The sequence below is a fragment of the Ictidomys tridecemlineatus genome, chromosome 9 (assembly GCF_052094955.1).
Source record: "Ictidomys tridecemlineatus isolate mIctTri1 chromosome 9, mIctTri1.hap1, whole genome shotgun sequence".
Classification (NCBI taxonomy): Eukaryota; Metazoa; Chordata; class Mammalia; order Rodentia; family Sciuridae; genus Ictidomys; species Ictidomys tridecemlineatus.
Window position 1 is genome coordinate 40582577 of NC_135485.1, and position 21675 is coordinate 40604251.

General features: G+C 35.5%; 1 protein-coding gene across 1 annotated transcript; it reads right to left on the minus strand.

Moving 5' to 3' along the window:
* Window positions 1-1565: 1565 nt before the first annotated feature.
* On the minus strand, window positions 1566-20805 carry Pdcl2 (phosducin like 2). Its single transcript, XM_078020760.1, is given in 5 exon segments — window positions 1566-1717; window positions 10154-10362; window positions 13420-13563; window positions 20027-20117; window positions 20679-20805. Coding segments are annotated over 5 exon segments (723 nt in total).
* Between the last annotated feature and the right edge of the window lie 870 nt (window positions 20806-21675).

A 21675-nucleotide genomic window follows, 5' to 3' on the forward strand; every position in this document is an offset into this window, starting at 1 on the left:
TGTTGGTAGGCATGAATCCTTGCTAGAAGAATGTATGTGTGCATATGGCAGAAGAGCAGGGCTGGAATAGCAACCAGTCCTGACATCCTATACTTTTAAGATTTTTACAAATGTTAACGTCTTTAAAACCTTGTGGATAAAAACTTCTGCTTGGTGGATCTTAGTTAAGAGGGAAAAATGCACTTTTTATTTCAGCTTTCCTGTTAATTTTAACTATTACATTTAGGGAGACATTTTGCACCTGTTTCAACTGGAAGAGAATATAATGTTCATATTTATATGTATTAGGTGGCATTAGAATTACAATGTAACTTTATCATAAAATGCCTCTTCCTTTCATATCTACCACTGTTTTATCATGAATATGAATTTATCTATCAGTTTTAAGAAGTTTTGGTAGTCTAGGGGCTATGGTTGTGGCTCAGCAGGAGAGCACTCACCTAGCGAGTACAAGGCCTTGGGTTCAATCCTCAGCACCACATAAAAATAAATAAATAAAACAAAGATATTGTGTCCAATTACAATTTATTTTTTTTAAATGTAGTTTTGGTAGTCTACATTTTCTCACAAACATAATAAGTTTGTGAGTGATATTTTGGAAGTGATATTCATTATTACACCAAGATAAGACATTGTGCTGGTCTTCTTCCATGTCCTAATACTATTTACTTATGATGTTTTCTTCTGTGATTACTATTAAAACACAGATTAGTCCCACAAAACATTCTTCTCACCTCCCCATCTCAGGATTTAGAAACTTACATGTCATAGTACTGCTCTAAGTTTAATTATTAGCGAGAATCTTAGTAATTTTTCTAACTTAATAGCAGAACTATTCAAAGCAATAATAAGTGGGGATATTTTTTGCATACTTTTCAGAGGACTTAAATTGCATTATCCTATTCAGTGGTTTATTTTTTAAATAGGTAAGAGATTTCATAGAAAAAGCATATAATTATAAATTTAAGAATTGTTACCCAGGGCCCATAAATAATAGATTTAAAAAATATGTTGACTGACCTAAATGAAATTTCTTTCTTTCTTGACCTGGATTGAACTCAGGGGCACTCAACCACTGAGCCACATCCAGCCCTATTTTTTGTATTTTATTTAGAGACAGGGTCTCACAGAGTTGCTTAGCACTTTGCTGTTGCTGAGGCTGGATTTGAACTCATGATCCTCCTGCCTCAGCCTCCCGAGCCACGGGGATTACAGGCCTGCGTCACCACACCCAGCTAAATGAAATTTCTTAATTTTTTCATAGGTCACTTTTGAAGTGAATAGGCAACACAAGAATTTGTAATCTTTGTTGTTTTTTTTTTTTCCAACAGGGGTCAGGAAAAGAATAACCCATGGAAAAATACCAAGGGGTTAGTAGAAATTTTTATTTGTCAGAAAGAATGAATATTCTAAAATACCAGAAAATTTTTGAATTGACATATAAGCTATAGTTCTAACATAAAAAAATGAAAATAAATATATACATTCTCTAATCTCTCATTATAAAGGCAGGAGTAAATAAAGCGTCAGTATACATATACTTTAAAGCAATTTATTAAATATTTCTATTTGGTATCATTATCACTGTTGGAACTATCACTGTCATAAATAGAAGTGTTTCTAATTGAAGATACCATCATATCTTCAATGACTTTCTTGGGGTTTTCTTCTAACTCAGTCTGTATTGCTCCAACTTCTGCTAGCTTCCATTCAAGTTCTACAATAAAAAAAAAATCATTAGACTTGGATGGAAATCTTGGAAAAATGAAAAGAATTTCTGATCTATAGAAAATAAAAATTGACTATTAATATTAATGTGCAAAGAGTATATATTTAAAACTATTATATTGAAAGTGTTACAATATCAGAATACACATTGGATACAGCAAAGTTATATTTTACTTAAAGGGAGAAAATATGGTTAAAATATTTACTTTTAAAATGGCTGAAAATAAATAAGTTTAAAAATTCAAACTGAAAAGCTATGATGAGAAGAACAATGAAGTAAACCTGAGTAAAACCAAACATGAAGATAATACTTAGAAAAAAAAGAAAAGCAAAAACAATAGGGATGACCAGCAAAGTCAAAATCTGAATCACAAGACATACCTCATTCATGAATGACCACATTCACTGTTATTAGAATGTCACCTCTCTAACAATCTATAAATGATTTTAATAAATATTCCACAGTATTTTTCACTGAATTTGACTAATTCTAATATGAAATTAGAATTTATATGAAATTCTCAAAGTATTCCTAGAGATAATTAGATTATTATAAAGCTACAGTAATTACACAGTGCTATATTAATCTAGGGATAGACAAAAAGACAAGTAGAACATAGAGGAGACTTCAAAAACTAACCCAAGCATTTTTAAGCTGTTAAAAATGGTACAGGAGCCCAGGCTAAGGTGGGACACACCTATAATCCCAGTGGCTCGGGAGGCAGAGGCAGGAGGATCGTGAGTTCAAAGCCAGCTTCAGCAATTTAGTGAGGCACTAAGCAACTCAGTGAGACCCTATCTCTAATAAAATACAAAATAGGGCTGGGGATGTGGCTCAGTGGTTGAGTGCCCCTGAGTTCAATCCCCAGTACCACCACCACCCCCCAAAAAAGATACAGGAAACATTAAAACACTTCACACCCATTTGGATGACTATTATCAAAACAACGAACAAAGTGTTGGCAACGATGTGGAGAAATTGGACGCCCTGTGCACTGTTTGGTAGTGTAATATGGTGCAGCCACTATAGAAAAGAGTGTGACAGTTATATATGATCTGAAAACTCCACTTTTGGGTATATACCCAGAAGAATGAAGAAAGGGACTCCAATGGATATTAGTACACTCATGTTCAGAACAGCATTACTCACAATATACTCCCAATAGCCAAAAGATGTCTATTTACTGATGAATGTATAAACAAAATGTGATATTTTTAACCTTAAAAAGGAAGGAAATTCTAATACATGCTACAATATGAAGAACCTTGAAGATATACAAAGTGTAGGATAGTCACAAGAAAACAAATATACAATTCCAAGTATATGAGGTACCTAAAGTAGTCAGATTGCTGTGGTTTTGAATGTCAATATACCCCCAAAATTCACATGTTGAAATCAGAACCTCAGGATGATGGAATCAGGAGGTGGCCTTTGGGAGGTGACTAGATGATGAAGGCAGAGCCCTTAAAAATGGCTTTAGGGCTGCCGCAGACATCACCACTGCCATGCCAGAGTTCTTTTCTCTGGGCACTCCAGCACTACCTCTGATGCTCCCTCTAAGGTCACTGCTGCTGACACCCAGAAGTCTCTTTTCCAGTCCACTGCCGTCTACACTGCTACTGCCAAAGCCTGAAGGTCTTCTTTCTGGGTGCTGCTGCGCACATGACTGCAGCCACTCACTGCTGCCACTGTAGACACCGCTGCCCCCCATTCATGCTGCTGCTGCCTTCCCTGAGATTGCCTGGGTGATGCTGCCCACACAGCCACAGGTGCAACCACCACTGCAGACACTGTTGCAATACCATTGCTGCTGACCCACCGCCTGCTGCCACCAACCATCGACACTACTACTGCTACCACCTCCTAGAGGACTGCTGCGGGGAAGACTTTGGTTTGGTTGCACATGGCTGCAACCATCTTGGGGCACTGACCAGGGCCTGGGGCCAGGATGCTAGGAGGCATACCACCACAACAGCACCTGTCTGGGGACTCTGCTAGGACCTGCAGGTCCAGTGTAGGGGTGCCTGCGGGTTTGGAGGCACCTGAGGTCTTCCTGCTGGGAGTGCTAGTGGCCCCTGTCTTCCTGTGCATCTCTGGTTTTCTCCTTTGCATGAGTGTATCCCTGGTGGTCTCTCTGCAAGTAGGAGCAGCATTTAGATCTTGGAACTACACTATGGCCAAGCCTGAGGTATCTGAAGCCCAGATAGGGTAGTGACTGGGTCTGCAAGGGCAGGTCTGGGCCTGGTAATCCAAAGGGATATTAGAGAGAGGCTGAGAAACTTTTGAATGCTGATAGAGATAGTTTGACTTTCCAGCGAGATTTATTTTATTTTATTTTTCTATTTTTTTTTACCATATTTGGATCAGGGTATTTTTTATGCATCAATGTATGGAGGACAATGATATATGAATGATGTTTTGCATTTTTATTCTGTTTTTATATCTTTAATTTTTTCCCTTTGTTTATATTCTTCCTATCGTTTTTCTGTTTTCTTGGTTTCTCTTTCCAGCTTTTCCCCAACCAACAGTCAATCTGTGTTAGCTCCTCTTCCACTCTTCCTATGAATCTTTGCTTCTAGCTTTTTTCTTCCTCCCTTGAAAACATTGCATACTGTGCTACTTTTGTTCTCTCGCCCACCATTTGAAATAGAAATCATTTTAGCAAATTTTCTCTTTATACTATAGATAATTATTGAACTCATCATTTTGGTTTAATGCAAGAAAGCAGTAGATGACTTAGTGAGAGCTATTTGGTTTAAGGCTATATATTGTTTATACTGGGTGCTGTTGATATTGGTCTCACCATTAAAGATGAGGTGCTGGAAACCTTCAGGAACACTACAGGTCTACAGGGTAGAATTAGATCTCTATTGCTAGATGGGAAAACATGCAAACAACATGAAAAGACAAGGGAATAAAATGCCCCAGACAAACTTAGATGCTCCAATGACAGAAGCCCCAGATATCACAGTTGAAGAAATGTCCAAGAAAAAATTCAGAATGTATATAGTTAAACTGATCTGTGAATTAAAGAATAGTATAAGGAGTGAAATCTAAGAAAAATACAGGAAGTTAAAGACCACTTCAATAAGGAGATAGAGATTGTGAAAAAAAGCAGAAATCCTCAAAATGAAGGAATCAATAAACCAAATTATAAAGTCAATGGAAAGCATCACCAACAGACTAGACCACTTGAAAGACAGAACCTCACACAATGAAGACAAAATATATAATCTTGAAATAGAGATGACCATTAAGAGATGATTTGAAACCATGAACAGAACATCCAAGAATTATGGGATAACATGAAAAGACTAAATTTAAGAGTTATCAGAATAGATGAAGGAGCAGAGATACGAACCAAAGGAATGCACAATATTTTCAATGATATAATAGCAGAAAACACAAAGAATGGAGTGGAAAATCAAATACAAGAGGCTTACAGGACCCTAATGTAGAAAATTACAGCAGACCCACACCAAGACACATTATAATGAGAATGAATAACATACAGAATAAATATAAAATCTTAAAGCCACGAGAGAAAAAAAATCAAATTACATACAGGGGGAAATCAGTCTGAATCTCAATGGATTTCTCAACCCTGACCCTCAAAGCTAGGAGGTTCTGGAATAATATATTTCAAGCTCTGAAAGAAAATGGATGCCAACCAAGAATTTTATATACAGCAAAATTAAGTTTTAGATTTGAAGATGAAATTAAGACCTTCCATGATAAACAAAAAGTAAAAGAATTCACAACTGAAAAGCCTACACTACAGAATATTTTCAACAAAATATTCCATGGGGATGAACTGAAAAAAAAAAAGTGAAAACCAGCAAAGGGAGGACCTACACTAAAGAGACATTGGACCAAATGAGAAACTAAGTTAAATTAAAAACCAGAAATAAGTCAAAATGACAGGGAATACAAATTATATCTCAATAATAACCTTTAATGTTAATGGCCTAAAGTCATCAATCAAAAGACATAGACTGGCAGATTGGATTAAAAAGAAAGACCCAACAATATGTGGCCTTCAAGAGACTCACCTCATGGGCAAAGACATCTGCAGGCTGAAGGTGAAAGAATGGGGGAAAAAAAAACATATCACGCATATGGATTGCATAAACAAGCAGTGGTTTCTATCCTCATCTCAGATAAAGTAGACTTCAAGCCAAAGTTAACCAGAAGAGACAAAGAAGGACATTTCATACTTCTTAAAGGGAGGTATACAACAGCAAGACATTACGATTACAAATATTTATGCCCCAAACAATAGAGCATCTACAAACATCAAACAAATCCTTCTCAATTTTAAGAATCAAACAGACCACAACAGAATAATACTGGGTGACACACCTCTCTCACCACTGGACAGATCTTCCAAACAAAAGCTCAATAAAGAAACCATAGAACTAAACAATACAATCAATAATTTAAACTTAACAGACATATATGGAATATTTTATCCATCAACAAGCAAATACACTTTCTTCTCAGCAGCACATGGCTCCTTCTCTAAAATAGACCATATCTTATACCCAAAGCAAAGAGAGAGAAAAAATACCTTAATACCTTGCATTCTATCAGATCACAATTGAATGAAATTAGAAATCAATGATAAAGTAAAAACTAGAAGCTACTCTAATAAATGGAGACTAAATAATACCATATTGAATGGATGGTAGAAGAAATCAAGGATGAAAAAAAAATCTCAGAGGTAAATGAGAACACTGATACAACATATCAAAATTTCTGGGACACTATGAAGGCAGTACTAACAGGAAAGTTTATTGTACTGAGTGCATTCATTAAAAGAATAAAAAGTCAACAAATAAATGACCTAACACTGTATCCAAAAGCCCTAGAAAAAGAAGAAATCAACACCAAAAGCAGTAGAAAACAGGAAATAATTAAAATCAGAGCTGAAATTAATGAAATCAAAACAAAAGAAACAATTGAAAAAAATAACTGAAAAATCCAACAAAACAAAAAGTTGGTTCTTTGAAAAAATAAATAAAATAGATAAAACCCTGTCCATGCTAATGAAAAGAAAAAGATAGAAAATTCAAATTACTAAAATACATGATGAAGAAGGAAATGTCACAATGGACATGTCTGAAATACAGAAGATAATTAGAAACTATTTTGAAAATTTATATTCCAGTAAAACAGAAAATATAGATGACATCAACAAATTTCTAGAGATATATGATCTACCCAAACTGAATGAGGTCATATATAACTTAAGCAGATCAATTACAAGTAATGTAATAGAAGATACCATCAAAAGCCTACCAGGACCAGATGGATTCTCAGCCAACTTCTACAAGACTTCAAAGAATAATTAATAATAATACTGCCCAAAATATTCCATGAATATGGAAAAGGAGGGAATCCTTCCAAACTCATTCCATGAAGCTAATGTCACCCTGATACCAAAACCAGACAAAAGACACATCAAGGAAAGAAAACTTCAGACCAATATCCCTGATGAACATCAATGCAAAAATTCTCAATATTGGGCTGGGGATGTGGCTCAAGAGGTAGCGCGCTCGCCTGGCATACGTGCAGCCTGGGTTCGATCGTCAGCACCACATAGAAACAAAGATGTTGTGTCTGCCAAAAACTAAAAAATAAATATTAAAAAATTCTCTCTCTCTCTCTCTCTCAAAAAAAAAAATTCTCAATAAATTTCTGGCAAATCACACACAAAAACATATAAAAAAGTGAACCATGATCAAGTGGAATTCATCCCAGGGTTGGTTTGACATATGGAAATCAATAAACGTTATTCATCATATTAATAGACTTAAAAATAAGAATCACATGATCATCTCAATAAATTCAGAAAAAGTATTTGACAAAATATAGGACACCTTCATGTTCAAAACACTAGAAAAACTAGGGATATTAGGAAGATACCTCAACATTGTAAAAGCTATATATGCTAAACCCAAGGCCAAAATCATTCTAAATGGAGAAAAATTGAAAACATTTTCTCTAAAAATTGGAAAAAGGCAAGGATGTCTTCTTTCACCACTTTAACATCATTCTTGAAACTCTATCTATCACTATTTGCTATCTATCACTATTTGCTATTTGCTATGACATGATTCTATATCTAGAAGATCAAAAAAAAACCCACCAGAAAATTTCTAGAACTAATAAATGAATTCAGTAAATTACCAGGATATAAAATCAACACCTATAAATCAAACACATTCCTATACATCAGCAATGAATCCACTGAAAGAGACATTAGGAAAACTATCCCATTCACAATAGCCTCAAGTAAAATAAAACATCTGAGAATCAATCTAACAAAAGAGGTGAAAGACCTACAATGAAAACTACAGAACACTAAAAAGGAAATTGAAGAAAATCTCAGAAGATGGAAAGATCTCCCATGCTCCTGGATAGGTAGAATTAATATTGTCAAAATGACCATACTACCAAAAGCATTATACAGATTTAATGCAATTCCTGTTAAAATCCCAATGACATTCTTCATAGAAACAGAAAACTACTCATGAAATTTATTTGGAAAAATAAGAGACCCAGAATAGCCAAAGCAATTCTTAGCAAGACATGTGAAGCAAGAGGCACCATAATACCAGGCCTTAAATTATACTACAGAGTTTTAGTAACAAAACCAGCATGGTATTGACACCAAAATAGACATGAGACCAATGGTTAGAGGACACAGAGACAAACCCACATAAATATGGTTATTTCATACTAGAAAAAGGTGCCCAAAATATTCACTGGAGAAAAGATAGCCTATTCAACAAATTGTTCTGGCAAAACTGGAAATTCTTATGTAGTAAAATGAAATTAAACCTCTCTCTCTCACCTTGAACAAAAACACTAAAAGTGGATCAAAGACTTAGGCACTAGGACAGAGACCCTGTGCCTAATAGAAGAAAAAGTAGACCCAAATCTTTACCATGTCGGTCTAGGTTCTGACTTCCTCAACAAGATCTCTAAAGTGCAACAAGTAAAATCAAGGATCAATAAATGGGATGGATTCAAATTAAAAAGTTTCTTCTCAGCAAAGGAAACAATAACGTGAGGAGAGAGCCGTCAGATTGGGAGAAAATCTTTACCACATGCACCTCCAATAAAGCATTAATCTGTGGGATACATAAAGAACTCAAAAAACTCAACACCAAAAAAACCAAATAACCCAATCAATAAATGGGCTAGGGAACTGAACAGACACTTCTCAGAAGAAGAAATACAATCGATCAATAAATATATAAAAAAGTCTTCAACATCTCTGGCAATTAGAGAAATGCAAATCAACACTACACTAAGATTTCCTGTCAGAATGGCAATCATTTAGAATCCAGACAACAATAAATGTCAAGGATGTGCGGGGGAAAGGTACACTCATACATTGTTGGTGGGACTGAAAATTGGTACAACCACTATGGAAAGCAGTATGGAGATTTCTCAGAAAACTTGGAATGGAACTACCATTTGACTCTGCTATTCCACTTCTTGGTTTATACCCCAAGGACTTAAAATTAGCATTCTATGGTAATGCAGCCATGTTAATGTTTATAGCAGCTCAATTCACAATAGCTACTGTGGTCTTAATATAGCCAAAATTAGTTTTAGGGGATTGATAGAGTCAAAGAATTAATGTTAAAAGCAGTCTCTCAAGGTGGCTTTAACATGAGGATGAAATAAGATGATGTTTAGTTCTACAATATATGTTAAAACAGTTCTAAAAAAATGAATGAAACAAAAGGATGGCCTTAGGAAATAAAAATCATTAAATAAGATAAAAATATAAAGTCCTGTGGTGTGTATTATGATAAAATAATTGGAGATGTGGTCCCTGCACTTGGTAGGGAGATGAGGCTCGGAATAAATCAGCAAAAATCAGGACAAAAAAATACGTGGCATAGAGAATATACACTACAGAAAATGAATAGAGAAGTGAAAGACGAGTTATTAGTCCAGGATTACATAACAGAGTACGGAAATGGGGAGATCCATGCACTTGGAGAGGAAGAATAAAGAAGGATGGGGAATTTTAGATAAAAGGAAAGAGCATATAACCAAGTGAGACACCATGAGTGAGTGAGGTGCTATCTGGGGTTAAGGCCAAAGAGCAGCTAGGATACAGATGGACAACACTGAGAAATGTGGCTGGAGAGGTAGGCTTAGATGCTAAAGGGGAAGATTGTAAATTTTAGACAGGAAACCATTAAGGATTTTAAGCAAAAACAGTGTTATGATAAGAGTATTAATATAGGAAAATGAATAGGGAGACATTCAAGAAGGGACTAGAAACAAGGGGAAAATAACTTTTATGTTTTAAGGAAATAAACTTCCATGATACTTGTTCATCTATGGAAGTTTTCACCTGTAATTTTTATAAACAAATTTTTAAAATAACTTCATTACCTTCTAGTTTGAGATTTATCCCTCCACATTCTGCGATTCCAATGAATTTGCCTTCTATCTGACCACTTTTATAAACAAAAATTGTTGGTAAGCAATTGTCATGGTAGTGTTGAATACAGCTATTCACGATGGCTTTAACAAATTTAGTTTCTGGAAACTTTCTTGCTAGAAGACTAAGATGCTGGTTCACCAATAAACACATTGGGATGCTAAAAAAGAGAAATAGCACACACAATATATTTTTAAACAGACTACTCACTTCAGCCTAATAAAATAAGGAAGTATCTTTGTGACAAAAAGAATGTTTCCGTAGTTTTTCTTTTAATAGAAAAGTATATCCTCATCTTCCTCTACTGTGACCTAGCACAGATGAATGGAATGGAGAGTCCTCTGGTTTCCACTGGAAACATTATCATACCCTGGCCATGCAGTAGCTACCATGGGAGTCTGATGCCTGAGTTGGACAAATTACATTCAACTTAGTGCCAGTTCTCAGTTGGTAGGACACATGAAAAACGAAACAAACAAACAAACAACAACAACAACAAAATCTTTGAGTTGAAGTAAAGATATCCCAACTCTTGTCACCATATTTCGTTTATCTTCATGTAATGAGATTATCACTTCCAAAGTTCCTTGTTTCAGACAAGAAATTCTTGACTTTCTGGACCTTAACAACACTCCAACTTTAGTCTTCCTGGAGTCCCACTCCACACCACATCCTGCTCCCCATCATCAAGAGTTATTTAATTTCTCATTAGCAATTCAAGACTGATTGAAAGAATGACCCAAACTTTCAATTTTTCCTGTTCAATCACTTCACTCCTATTACACCCATTCTTCAATTAGTTCCCTCTCTTCCAGCTTTACCAAATTGTTCTGGGCTAGTTCCATCACCTTTGCTTTATAGTGCACTCCCCTTCCATTTCCTATGGTACTGTTCCTCTGTGGGTTATTCGGCTTCCCTCTTCTGTTTTCTCATCTTTCCTTCTCCAAAGACACTTTTCTAATTTTACATACACATATCAAGTCAATAAATTTTAGTTTTTTAAAAACTTCATTTCTACTCTTTGTTTCTGTCTAGTAACCACTCTTTCCTTCTAGTCACAATCCAGATTGAAACAAACAAACATAAAACCACCTGTTTCTATGTTTTGTTCATCTCCCTTCTTGACACACTCTTTTCTTTTGGCATAAGTAAAAAATACATGGCATAGAGAATATACACTATAGATATACTTCTATGGTTCACTTTTATTAGGTTCCTGCTAATATCTGACTTTCTTCTTCTGTCTTTGCCTCAGATGAAGATGTGTCGTATGATTATATCCTGGGCTCTCTTCTCATTCCAGATACATCCACTGAACTCCTAACCATCTTGATATCAACAGCCAATGAATTTCATCTCCCTTCTACTCCACCAAAAAAAAAATTCTGATTTTTCTCCAATATTTTATTAGATTGGCACTAAGGCCTGCCCTTTCTTCTACAAGGTCTAATCAGGATTCCAGTCACATTGATTCTACCTCCTTATTTTATGTCTATCTTCTCCTCTCTTTGGCCTTTGCGCTACTCCCCTCATTTTAAAATCTAAGCTACGTCAGATTACCCTAAATCTCAAATCTTATTGTGTAAACTTGAGATTCTTTTATCCCCCCACATTGAAAATATGGCAATGGTTCCTCACTGCCTTCAGGATAAGTTCTAGACTCTTCAATGTGGCCTTCAAGAGTGCCTGCCTAGCATGAAAGAGGCCCTGGGTTCAATCTCCAGTACACCACCACCACACACACACACACACACACACACACACACACACACACACACACAAAAGTTATGTGTTCTTTTATAGACATGTTGTCCTATCAAAATCTGATAACTTTGTGGTTTCTGGGCTATAATTTGTAAAGATTTCTCTAAGAACCTGAAGAGAGATGAAATTAATCAAAGATTGGGATGAAGACAGTAAGAGCAACTGTCATGGTCTCTGGAATGGTTTCAATGAGAGAAACAGGGAAATATCTACTCTCCCAGTTTTTAAATATAGAGGTTGGTGAGGCCAAGGGATATTTAAGTTACAATCGATACAACTGGGCGTTTCAAAATTAACTATCAGGGAAATGGGGAAATACAATAGAATTGTTCTATTCAAAAGGGCCTTAAGAGACATGAAATATCTGTATGTACTGCATGATCTTTAATTGGCTCCTTGTATGTGTTTATTAAAGATATTTTGCAGTCAGTTGGAAAAAAAACATGAATAAGGTTTAGGTACTGTGGTTATCTAGAAGAAAGCTCTTGAAGGAGCACACAGAATGCCATCCCCAATATGCGTTGCATAAGAATTATTTTGATCTGAATGTAACTAAGAAGAAACATACAAGAAAACTCTCTTGATCAAGGGCAGGATGACTCTTAATCATTGAAGACAACCCAGCTTTTATCAGCCCAGAGTAGCAACAGAGCCATCAGTACAACAAATCTTAATAAGTCCTTCTTTCCCAATAGTTTTCCCCCAGATAATTGTCTTCCACAACATATACCACCCCTAGAAGCTCAAAGTCCCTTTCCTTTGTCTTGTCACTTTTCTAAAACTTGTTCTTTTGTTAAGATACTATATAAACTTCAGTTCTCAACATCACTTTGAGTAACTCCTCACTGAGTTCTCTCCCCTTAATGATTTTATTTTTCTCTTGTCAATCTGTCCTTCCTCAGTTTAATTTGCAGGCCCCTGTCAATAAATCTAAGATAGAGGAAACAGGAATTTTCTTCCACTAGACACCCTTATGTTTTGAAGACACATGCTCAAGAATTTAGGAAAATCACAACGCTGTGTGCAATTTACTTTGAACTGGTTCTGCATAAGCAAATTACACAATAGAAACAATGATATAAAAAGGTACAATATTCATTGTTGAACCTTTGTGATGGGTATTTAGGCTGTTCATTTTAACATTCTCTCTGTTTCTGTATCTTTTTTAAATTTCCATAATAAAAATTATTTTTTAAATAACTACCAAAGAGAGTTTATTTCTCTGAAGAATTGCAACAAGTTGTTTAAATTAGAAATGAAAATATTTAAAAATACCCAAGCTTAATCTTTGAAGCCCATGATTATAAAGACTCCATAAATGTATTTATGTGAAATATGCACATTTTTCTTTTCCTATGTACTCTTGGTTATATGCATTATAGAATCTTAAAATGAGCAATGTCTTGAAAAGACATTAAATCATTACTCCATTCACATTTTGAAATGCTATTACCTTGATCTGTATAGATGAATTATAACCCATACATCTTTTTCTGCATTTGTGACTTCATTCACGTATTGATTTCCAGAAATTTCTTTTAATTCACCAAATTTTTGTTTTTTCTTAAGTGCTTTCCATTCCTGTAACCGCTTTTCTCTAATTAAAAAAATAAAGTTAAGTTACATATGAAAATTGTTATATTCTTAAAATCATTCTTATACACAGTAATAATTTAGGACAATGTATGTTCATAGCAAATACTTTACTATTTTTTTCAGCAAATACTTTAAGTGATAGGAAAACCATTAATGATCTAATAAAGCCAATCTCTCTTCTTTTATGGGAATTTGTGTTATCATAAGTATTGTTATTAACCTATTTAAGTAACATCCCAAACTGCTTTCCAGTCCAAAGCCTTTGTGAATATTTATTATCAGTTTTAAGCATAAATTTATTATAGGGAAAGAGGAAGTAAAGGAGAGGGAGTAGAGGAGAATGATTCAGAGATCAGATCAAACTGGGTTTATGCCAGTTTCAGTATTTAAATAGTAGCATGAACTTGGGCAAGTTATTTAATCTTTCTAAATCTTTCTAAACTTCAATTTCCCTAATAATGGTAATACCCATTCTTGTGGAATTGCTGGAAATTAAATGATATAACACATGCAAATTTCTTAGCATAGTGTCTGGCACCCAGTGAGAATTTAATAAATTTTATGTATTTATTCTTTCATAGAGAACATTATAAAACTTTGTTAAACAGTCATCTCAAATTTTTCATACTTTGATGATTAATGCTTTGATGGTAAATGCTTGGATTTATGACATAAACCCAGTGGTTTCTGACATTTCTAAATTTCTTTTTTCTTTGGTGGTAATACTGGGGATCATACCCAGAGGGATTCTACCACGGAGCTACATTCCCAGCCCTTTTTATTTTATTTTAAGACAGGAACTTGGTAAGTTGCTAAGGCTGGTCTTGAACTTGTGATTCTCCTGCCTGAGACTCCGGAGCTGTTGGAATTTCAAACAGGTACCACTGCACCAGAAAAGTTTCTTAACATTTACTGATTCTATGCCTCTTAGGTTTGCTGGGGATATTTACTTCCTCTCACTCCTCTTCTCTATGTGTTAACTGTATTTTCTCATTTTCTGTATTCTTGATGCGCTGTCATCTGGAGCCTTGCCTATCTTCTACAGAATGTCTGGCTAACTCCAGAAAGAGCAAACACCTGCCAGAGAGTAGTTCTTCAAATGCAAACCAGCCAGTCCAGAGTACCTAGCTCAATCATCTTCTTTACCAGGCTGAGCCATGGCCCCTGCCCTGGGACAAGACAACTAGAGATAACCCTACAGCCCAGAGCCTACAAAACCATTCAAACTAGCCAGTCCTGAACCTGCAGAAACCACACTGAAGTCTCCTTCTGACTCCTGACCAGTTCAGGTACTTTCCCATGTGGTCCTATCTGGCATGGCATGATTCCTCCTCTTGGGAACTGTGAATGACAAACTATCCTTTCAAGGCAGCTAATAAAAACAAAATCCTGGGTACGTTTTAAAGCGCTCTGCCTTTCACACATTAGAAACATGTCAAGTGAAACCTCTCCCTTTACATAACAACTGATCCAAGCAAAATAAAGGCTAAGTGGGAGTGCTGAGGCGAATAGTGCAGGGCCAGGCCCTCTCAGAGTGTGCACATCGAAGCCCTTCCATTTGCCTTCTACTGGCTGACATAATATAACCTGGATTTACTCCAAAAGTCTTTTGGGAACCCTCCTATTTTGGGACTGAAGATTTAGTATCACTCTCACTAACTTACCTCAGTTTGATCTGGCTGGTTTAATATCATTCAGAAATTTCAAAATGTTCCTGTTCCAAGGATGGCACCATGCCCTATTCAGTGGAACAATTCACAACTGCTTCTCTTCCTTGTCCCCTGTTTCACCTCCTTCTCCACCCCCCTCCTCTTTTCTTTCTCTTTGGAATTGGGCTGGGGAGAAAGGTAAACACCTGGGCTAGTTTTGCCATCAGGAAGTCACCTTGTTCAATGGCCTGCATTTTTTTCACCTAACAATCATATCAGTTGGGATTCAGTTGCATAAACAGAAAGCCCTCTGGCTATTTTAAGCAGAAAGGAGCTTAATCTGGGGAATTATGTGCTTTGAAAATCTAATGGAAAGACAGAAGGAGTAGGCTCTAGGCTGCTGAATGACTCCCAGAACATTGCAAAACTGGTCTGCCAAGGCTCCTTGCTGCAATCCAGACACTGGGGAATCTGGAAATGCTGTTCCAATTATTGGCCCTAGTGTCAAATTAATCTGAGACTCAGAAAGTCTCAGTAATAGCTATTGTCTCTAGAAACCCATCTCCCCAGCATCAATCCGAGGATGAGAAACTGCAGCCAGAATAATGGTTCCAAAAACCATGATGCAAATTCTAGATTAGTACCAGCTAAACGAATGCTTTGTGTGCTACGACTTCTTCCCCTACTTAATTTAGCTCTTACTTCAAATAGCCAATGAATGTGGACATCAAATCATTATCCATGTTGCATCAAAGACTGAGAAATGTAGTTTCTTTCCTTTTTTTTTTTTTTTTTTTTTAGCTTCTGTAGTACTGGAACACACGCCATGAGAAAGAGGAACATATGTCAAGGCAACCAAATTAATGCATTTGCCACAAAAAAATATGCTGCAGATATGTCCATGGCTACATACAGATCTTTCTTCATATTTTAAGCTTTGAGAGCTTCTAAATTGATCCACTTATTATTTTACAGCTAATCACCTATACAATAGCATTTGTCTCTTCTTTTTTGAATATTATATCTTACATTTTTTTATCTTGTCCTGAGGCCTGGTTAGAACCTACAATATCATTATAGCTTCCTATTCTGGGGCTCACAGGAAGACCACACTTGCCAGCTTCCTTTGCAAATAGATTAGGATCATGAGACTAGATTATACCCAATGGAACCTGAGTGAAGGTGACAATCCATTTCTACAACTCATCCCTAAAATGTCCCTCTGATCTTTCACACTGAATCTCTGATTCACATGGTTGGAGATCAAAGATTCTTAGATGATGTAGCTCCTAATGAAAAAAGCCCAGACCACAGTCATTACCAGGAAAACAACTGCTCAAGAGAACTGTAGGACATGGATCAAAAAGTTGAGGAATGATCACTACTATTTAATCCAAACATACTTTTATCATTCTAAAATAAACTATGTATCCATTTACAGTTACTCCCTCTTTGCTCATTCCAAGACCTGGCATCCAAGAAGCTGCTTTCTGTTTATATGGCCTTTGTAACTGGTTTCTTTCCCTTGACATGATGCTTTCAAAGTTCACCCATGTTATAGAAGATACTGATACTTCATTTTGTTTTATGGCCAAGTAATATTTCTTATTCAGATATACCATTTTTGGTTATGTTCTGGTCAGTTCATGAATACTCAGTAGTGTCTACTTTTTTTGTCTTGTGGATAACATTGCTAGGAATATTCCTATACGAGTTTTGTGTTTTCAGTTCTCTTGATCATACACCTAGGAGTGGAATGGCTGGATCATATGATAGCTCGATGATTAAGCTTTTGAGGATTTTCCAGAATGTTTTTCATAGTGGCTGAATAATTTTGCATTCTCACTGGCAATGACAAGGCTTCTAATTTCTCCACATCCTCACCAACTTCTGTTACTGTCTGCCTTCTTTGTATTATAACACCTTAGTGGGTATGAAATCATCTCTCATTGTGGGGTCTGCACTCTGATTGTTAAGTGTCAGAATTGAATTGAATTTCATGATACCCAGTTGATATATGGAACTGGTTAGTCTGGGAAAAATAAATCCTATGCATTTCATGTCAGGAGCAATGTGAGTAGCCTGACATGGTGGTGCAGACCTATAATCCCAGCAGTTGAGAAGGCCAAAGCAAAAGGATCACAAGTTCAAGGCCAACTTTAGCAAATTAGAGGGACCCTCAGCAACTTAGTGAGATCCTATCTCAGAATACAAACATGGAGATGTGACTCAGTGGTAAAGTGCCCATGGGTTCAATCTCCAGGGCAACAACAAAAAAAGTGGTGTGAGAAAAGCATACCAAAAAAGTAAAATAAACTGAAATGAAAAAAAATATACTGGAGAGTTTCCTAGATTTGAGCAAGCAAAATATATATATATATATATACATATATATATATATATATATATATATATATAAACTTGAAGATAAGAAAATGGCAATTATTAAGTCTAAAGAACAATAATGAAAAACGTAAACAAAGACTAAAGGACCGATGAGATACTGTCAAGCAGTCCAACACATACATTGTGGGAATCCCAAAAGGAGGAGAGAGAGAGAAAAGGGCATTTAATAAATAATTGAAGAAATAATGCCTGTAAGCTTTTCAAATTTGAGTAAAGACAAGGAACTAGAAATCCAAGATGTCCAAGCAGGACAAACTCAAAGAACACACATCATGACATCACAATCAAACTGTCAAAAGGCAAAGACAGATTCTTGCAAGTAGCAAGAGAAAAGTAAGTCATTACATATAAGAGATCCTTGATAAGACTATCATCCAATTTCTCATTAGAAAGTTTTAAGACTAATTAAAGTGCTAAAAACTGTCAACTAAGAATTCTATATCTGGAAAAAAATACTATGCTTTGAGAACAAAGGAGAAATTAAGAAATTCCTAGATTAAAATAAAAAGAGCCAACGGAGTTGTTACTAATAGACCTGTCCTAAAGAATATGCAAAAGGAGTCCTTTCAACTGAAAGAAAAGGGCACTAGATAGTAATTCAAAGCCTTAGAAGAAAAAGAACATTGGTAAATTTAATTAAATAGAAAAATACAAAACTAAGTATTACTATACTTTTGGGCTTTAATTCCTTTCCCCCTATATGATATAAAAGGCAAATGCATAAGCAATAATTATGAATCTATGTTAATGAATATACAATATATAACAATGTAGTCTATGACAATAACAAGATAAAGGGACAGAGATAGAGATGTATAAGGTCTAAGTATTTGCAGACTTTTGGATTTAAATTGATATTATTTAAACTAGGTCATTACAGGATGATATTTTGTATCCTTAAGATAACCACTAAGAAGGGCTGGGGATAGAGCACATGCACAGGGACCTGGCTTCAATCCCCAGCACCAAAAAACAAACAAACAAACAAAAAACAAGATAACCACTAAGAAAAGAAAAAAAAGGAAATTAAAATGGCACATAAAACGAAAATCAGCTAAATGTAGAAACAAAGTAGTAAAGAAAGAATTGAAGAACAAAAAGCACTTAAGAGGACTGGGGATATAGCTCTGTGGTAGAGCACTTGCCTAGCATGCACAAGGCCCTGGGTTTGATCCCTAGAGCAGAAAACAACTACAACAACAAAACAAAACAAATAAAAAATACATAAGAAATATAGAAAACCAATAGTTAAATAGCTGAAGTAAGAACTTCCTTAATCAATAATTACTTTAGATATAAATTATTTTAGATTAATCTGATTAATCTCCAATTAAAGGCAAAGATTGGCAAAATGAATTTTTAAAAAGTTCTAGGTGGGGCACAGTGGCACACTCCCAGCAGCTTGTGAGCCTGAGGCAGGAGGATCTTGAGTTCAAAGCCAGCCTCAGAAATTTAGCAAGGCTCTAAGCAACTCAGCAAGACCCTGTCTCTAAATAAAATTCAAAAAAGGTCTGGGGATGTGGCACAATGGTTAAGTTCCCCTGAGATCAATATCCAATACAAAAAAAAAAAAAAAAAAGTTCTAGCCCGTTCAAGCCTTTTGTAAGGGCACTCACTAGTGGTGTCCTGTTATGAGAAAGCAGCCTTCATGATCTAATCACCTCCAAATGCTCTACCTTTAAATACCATGGGCCTTGGCCATAAGATATCAGCTTGAATTTTAAGGAGAAACAAATACACCACCGTGTGTGTGTGTGTGTGTGTGTGTGTGTGTGTGTGTGTGTGTGTGCACGCATGCAGGGTGCTGGGAAGTTCTAATCCTCTGGAAACTAGCCTCCATTCTAAAGCTATCCAAGTGGAGACCATCTACCAACTGTCATCTCATTAGCTACCAAAGGCTCTCTGGAAGGCAAATCATGACTACCTTTTTATTGGCCTTTTATTGATATTTTCTGCTTTATTCATAGATAACTTGATAAAATTTCACTCTATGTTACTGGATAATTTTCTATTTAAGCAAAGGCAAAAAATAATTTTTAAAAGATTTAATTTCATCTTATATGAAGAGTTTTAAAATTTGGGTGAGTGGGTTGCTGGGGATTGAACTTAGGGCACTCAACCACTGAGCCACATCTCCAGATTTATTTTGTGTTTTTATTTTTATTTAATTTAATTTATTTTTTTATTTAGAGATAGGATCTCACTGAGTGGCTTAGTGCCTCACCATTGCTGAGGCTTACTTTGAACTTGGGATCCTCCTGTCTCAGCCTCCCAAGCTGCTGTGATTACAGGCATGTGCCATCACAATTAAAAATTAATTTTATTACATTAAGACAAAAATTCTTAGTTTTGCTCTTATAATTCTTCTTCATTTAAAGATACATAAGTAACCAAAATGAATCACTGTACCTATATACTTCGATAGCTTTCATATCTTCTTCATCAAATTCATCTTCAGCTTCTTTCAACTGTGCAAGAGACATCTTTTCATATGGTTTCACTAAAACAACATAAATGGTAGGTAATCAAGTTGTTTGAAAATATTTTTAATTTTCAGTCAATATCTAGAAGAAAACAATATCTTTGGTAAATGAAGATCAAGAATACCTTTAAATACAACTGAAATAACCACAAAATAGTTTACACATTGTGGAAATTACATTAAGGGATTTTTTTACATCCTCAAAGTTCACAGCACTGACAAGTTATATGCAAAAATAGATGTGAAAAATTAGTTAGATCCCATAAACTTAGAGTCTCCCACAAGTACCTGGAATTCTTGACAAATAATATATGCTATATGAATTATCAGGATAGAAGGTAATCACAAAGTAAAGAGATATGGTGGGGGGAAAAGTCTCATTAAGTTATATAATAGCATGCTTCAGCTCTGCTATTAAGCAGCATATGATTTCCATGTGAATTAGCCATTTTAGGTGTCAGTATCTTAATTTTGAATGCCTTGGTGGGGTTTACATTAAGTTATTTCTATTGCCTCTCTTCTATGTTCATGAAATACATTATCACCACCCTCACTGTATTATTCCCTTCATATCCATACCCATCGCCTCTTTCTGTAAACGTAAAACCATTTCTTCAATTTCATCTTTTGGTTCCTCTTTTGGAGGAAGAATACCAAAATCTCTCAGAATTTCATTCCATTCCGTATCTTCATTTGGGTCCTACATAAGAGAAAAGAAAATCTGTTGACACAATCATTCATTTTAACATGTATTTGTAAAGTTGACAGATAATATTGCACTTGCAAGTATGCAGTTATTCATGAACTCTACAGAGAGTTTTGAAGAATTTATTGAAGTGGGCTACTTCTTCCCACTTCTTGGCACTAATAGATTACATACTTTGATAAACAGGATACGTCTTCTAGCCTCAGTGCTACCCTGAAAATTTTAATAAAAATATCACTTTAGGGACAACCTGCTGTCAGGTTCCCTCTCACCTTGTGAGAAGTGTCTTCTTCTTTCTAACTTGAATAAATTCTAATCCTTTCAAAAATATCAATTTAGGACACATATCAAATGTTAAGGAAGTGAACTTATGATCCATAGAAAATTCGCTGATAATTTCAGTGGGCAAAATTAATTCACATCATGCACCAATATAATTAGGTTATCTTTTCTTCATAAGCGTTCAAGACCTTCAGTTGAACTGACTTCTATTTTCAGCTATATTGCTTTATGGGACTCTCACTCATGGGTTAAATCTTAGAAAAAGCTAGGGGTCTTTCTACAGTTTAGTTTCTATCTAACCATCATTTCTTTCTATGAAAGTTAGCCTTATTTCCTCAGTATCCTTATTTTCACTGAGATTTCATCTGCAATTTTTTTTCCAGAAGTTGCCTACCATATGTAAGCTATTGTCTCTCTAGCCTGCTATCCATATCCTCTGACATTTTCAGGAGAGAACTTTATACATGCGTGAAGACCATGGCATCCAAAGTCTAAGATGGCTTTGAATGATCTCTTTAATTATGGATGGAGCAGTGGCTTGCTTCTAACAAATGAGTGTAGTAAAGGTAAAGGAATGTAATTCATGTG